At 41.7% G+C, this 3,899-nt stretch overlaps 1 protein-coding gene across 2 annotated transcripts; it reads right to left on the minus strand.

Annotated features, from left to right (window-relative positions):
* Positions 1–104: 104 nt before the first annotated feature.
* Positions 105–3,525, minus strand: LOC103520525 (arginyl-tRNA--protein transferase 1-like). 2 transcript variants are annotated; one of them, XM_026831602.1, is made up of 2 exons: positions 3,274–3,524; positions 105–306 (listed from the first exon to the last, which is right to left on the minus strand). In XM_026831602.1, the coding sequence occupies exons 1-2, from the start codon at positions 3,388–3,390 to the stop codon at positions 112–114; spliced, it is 312 nt and encodes a 103-aa protein (XP_026687403.1). In that variant the 5' UTR covers positions 3,391–3,524; the 3' UTR covers positions 105–111. The 2 variants fall into 2 exon arrangements, with proteins under 2 accessions (XP_026687403.1, XP_017304030.1); XM_017448541.2 differs by lacking the exon at positions 105–306 and adding an exon at positions 1,057–1,360 and having other exon boundaries at positions 3,274–3,525.
* Positions 3,526–3,899: the final 374 nt, after the last annotated feature.

Below are 3,899 nucleotides of genomic sequence, written 5' to 3' on the forward strand. Positions count from 1 at the left end.
TGAACCGCTCTTCCGATCTCCACCCTAGTAGGAAATATAATCAGCTCAATTTGTTCTATTCACTAGCATGATGTATTTTCCCTTGGGTCGGTACTAGGCTACGGTCGAGGGTCATGGACTCCGTTGTGGACGCCTACTAGCGGCCCTTACCTTGAGAGGCGAGTCTATTAGAAAGCCCTTGAAACTGTCATAGTCAGCCTCGTCTGCCCGCTCCTTATGTACGGTGGTCTGATATTTGGTGAACAACCTCAGACCTTGTTCCGTCGTCCGTACGAACTCACTAGACTTGACCCCCACCAGTTTAATCTGAGCGACAAAACAAATGAAATTTATTTTGTTGAAATTTATTATGCGCTGAGCACACTATAATAAATTTCAATAAAATAAATACAGCAGACACAGAACGAGAATCTCTCTGTCGAGCTAAGGAGAAAAGACGTAAATATCTCAAAAATAATACAAAAATCACATTTCATTGATGTGATAAAAACGCTTAGGAGAGAAAAAAAGCACAGAAAAGGAAAGAAAATGAGATGGGGATTTTTTTTTTTTTTTAGTTTGGCGTATAATATCTACGTATTTTGGCAAAGTACAACAGTTCTCTGCTAACACAGGAATCTCCGAAAAGTCGCCAAGAAAGGAAGGAGAAAACAATATCACAAATCTTGATTCTCTCTAACAAAGAAGCCAAGATCCACCGTTTCACCAACACAAGAATCTCTGAAATGCCTCTAGGAAGGAAGAAACTATCACAAATCTTTCTCTCTAAAAAGGAACCAGGGTCCGACGGTTTCACCCCCACAGTATTTGCCTCATCATGTCTCCATTGACACGGGAAATACCTGGAGTGGAGAATTGCACAGGAAACGTGTAAACTGTTCCGAATTGCACTTGGCGGGCGCACTACCGTGTACGGACATCTGATAGCGTCGGTATACGTCCACCACGAGGTTGAATGTTTTCTTAAACAAACTGCTCGGCGGACTCGACTGAACTAAACGGAGCTGTGCTATCACAAATCTTGATTCTCTCTAACAAAGAAGCCAGGATCCACCGTTTCACCAACACAAGAATCTCTGAAATGCCTCTAGGAAGGAAGAAACTATCACAAATCTTTCTCTCTAAAAAGGAACCAGGGTCCGACGGTTTCACCCCCACAGTATTTGCCTCATCATGTCTCCATTGACACGGGAAATACCTGGAGTGGAGAATTGCACAGGAAACGCGTAAACTGTTCCGAATTGCACTTGGCGGGCGCACTACCGTGTACGGACATTTGATAGCGTCGGTATACGTCCACCACGAGGTTGAATGTTTTCTTAAACAAACTGCTCGGCGGACTCGACTGAACTAAACGGAGCTGTGAAATCAAGTAGTTATTACTCAAATCAATTCAGAAAAATAGAAAGTAAAAATCTGGTGTGAACATCACACGACTTTCCTTATCCTATTGACTGGTGCTCATTTGGGTGTTCTGTTGTAACATTTACAATATCTCTAACCGTTTAGTCAATATAGCTGAAAACCGCCAAAAAGAGGTCGAAACCCGCCAGAAAGCGGTCAAAATACCGCCAACCGCAGCACCTATTTTAACCAAACGTTTTGTGTTGCATCCTTGTCACATTTGTAAACTACATACCAAATTTCAAGTCTTTAGCTTATACCGTTCCCGAGATATTGTTAAATTACACCGAAAACCGCCAAAAAGCGGTAAAATGCCGCCAAGAGTTGCACCGGTCTTAACCAAAAGTTTCGTGGAACATCCTTGCCACATTTGAAAGATACATACCAAATTTCAAGTCTCTATCTCTTACCGTTCTCGAGTTATTTTGTTTACAGACAGACAGACGGACCGACACACACACGGACCAAAGGCTGAAACTTTGGATTTAGGCTCTAGGGACCCCAAAACGTGTTTTGGCACTAAAAACTGACCATCGAAAATTTGACCCGATTACATTCAAATGCCAGGAGTATACTTCAGGACACAGTAGGTACGAGGGGCGGAGGTTGCCTTTGTATCTCATCTTGGGACAGGAGTGAATGTAGAAACCCATATAGTAACTGCTCAGCTCGGGTAATGATCCGTGCAGAGATCGGGTGAACTCGATTTCCCTGAAATATTCATTAAAGGAATATTATCATGACAGTAAATTTTTATGTGGTGATAAAATATAATAGAACAAGCTGGGTCCGTCCCTCCGGGAATTTTTTAGCCCGTAGTTTATTCGATCGTGGTTAAAGAAAAGACCTTTAATTTGATATATAGGTCGACCAGGTTTGGATTAGTCCTTCTATGGGGACAGACAGACTGACCGACAGACAGACGACACCGAAGCGAATACAATAGTCCGTCCCTTATACCTTTTTATTACTATTGTAATAATAAAGAGGAAAGGGACTAATAAAAGCAACATCCGTGGCCGAGTGGGTATCACACTAGGCTTGCACGCCGGAGTTCCACTTAGCCTCGTGAGGACAACTGAGGAGCTACTTTAATCGAGATTTTCTTAACAACTCACTCACAATTTTCTTAACAACCGTGGGTGGCACCCACAGCCCACAACTCAGTTTTAGGATGAACCCACAGTCAAGGTGGATTAAACCCAAAACTGGCCAAGCTAACACACATATTTATGAACAAAATGCTGGCTCTTAAGTTCGTGCTAAGCATAGTCTTACTTTTTCCTCTCTCGTACCATGTATGGATACCTCAACCTTGTTAACACAATATTCCACCTTTTTCTCTGTCTTCCTCGCCCTTGTCTCCCCCTCACCTCCATTTTGTCGTCTCTTTTCAATATGTAGCTCTCATTTCTTCTTTGAACATAACCATACCATTGAAGATGAAGGCCATGGGGACCCCATAGAAGCCTTTTTTCCGAGCAAGTTCTCTTGAACTAGGTTCTAATTTATTTCGCCCCTAGGTAAACTAGGTTTTTTAGTCCGTCCTTCCTTTATTATTACGATAGTAATAAATAGACCGGGAGCTGTGGTACAATTTTTCTACCTCGTAAGGTACAAAATTTTCTTGCTATGGCTATGGATCTGATGGGGGTTGGAGAGTACATTTCAAAAATATGAGTCTTAGTGGCCAAACCGGGGCTTTATCCCTGGGGAACATAACCAATAATAGACATCCTATGTATTGACATTATTGGACGGTAAGCAGTAATGTCAATAGGTTTTTCTAGTTTACCTGGGGCGTTTACAAGCAGCTTTACCTAGTTTACCAGCAGCTAAAGACAAAACCAACTAGTGTAAAGATTTTACCTCTAAACGATGCTTCGCATTGTCTGGTAACTTGACGTGAATGAAATCCTCCAGAGTCTTCTCCCGAGTTGCTCTCCTCAGTTTGGAAGCTTGCATGGTGGCCAGGACTTGATCCATAGATAAACCACGACTGAGAAGAGTCTGTTTTCTCCTTTCTATTCTCAGGTGTTTGGATTTGCTGCTCCCCGCTGTAGAAGTCAAGGGGTTTGGGCTTGGAACTTTCTCACCTGAACCTGGAATAGAATAGAATAGCATATTTGTCGAGAAAAGTGGAGAACGTCGTGTTGAAACCTGTCCTAGGACAGATCTACATCTATATATTTGTCAAGGTAAATTCCGATGCACAGGACTCAGGTGTATGGTAACTCTTAAAATGTACAAGTAAGTAGTTCTTAATTTAGTTTAGACTGTCAGCTTAAAACAAATTGTCCCATTATGCTAACAGTTTAACAGGAGGTCCTCTTTATGTATCAGTGCTTAGTAGCTAGACTGTGGATTTGTGAAATTCTCTTCCTAGGGATATAAGGGACTCACAAAGTCTAGGAACATTCGAGACTTCCCTGGTAAAATATCTTTCTCAAAGTATGTACCTACAATATTTAGTTTTTTTTTTTTTTTATTTTTTA

Source organism: Diaphorina citri, unplaced genomic scaffold, assembly GCF_000475195.1.
Source record: "Diaphorina citri unplaced genomic scaffold, Diaci psyllid genome assembly version 1.1 scaffold3738, whole genome shotgun sequence".
Taxonomy (NCBI): Eukaryota; Metazoa; Arthropoda; class Insecta; order Hemiptera; family Psyllidae; genus Diaphorina; species Diaphorina citri.

Excerpts from the sequence above, each read along its gene's own strand:
- LOC103520525 (XM_026831602.1), bottom strand. The coding sequence starts at position 3,390 with ATGGATCAAGTCCTGGCCACCATGCAAGCTTCCAAACTGAGGAGAGCA. Across the intron at positions 307-3,273 it reads ATGCGAAGCATCGTTTAGAG|ATTAAACTGGTGGGGGTCAA; the intron begins GTAAAATCTTTA and ends TTTGTCGCTCAG.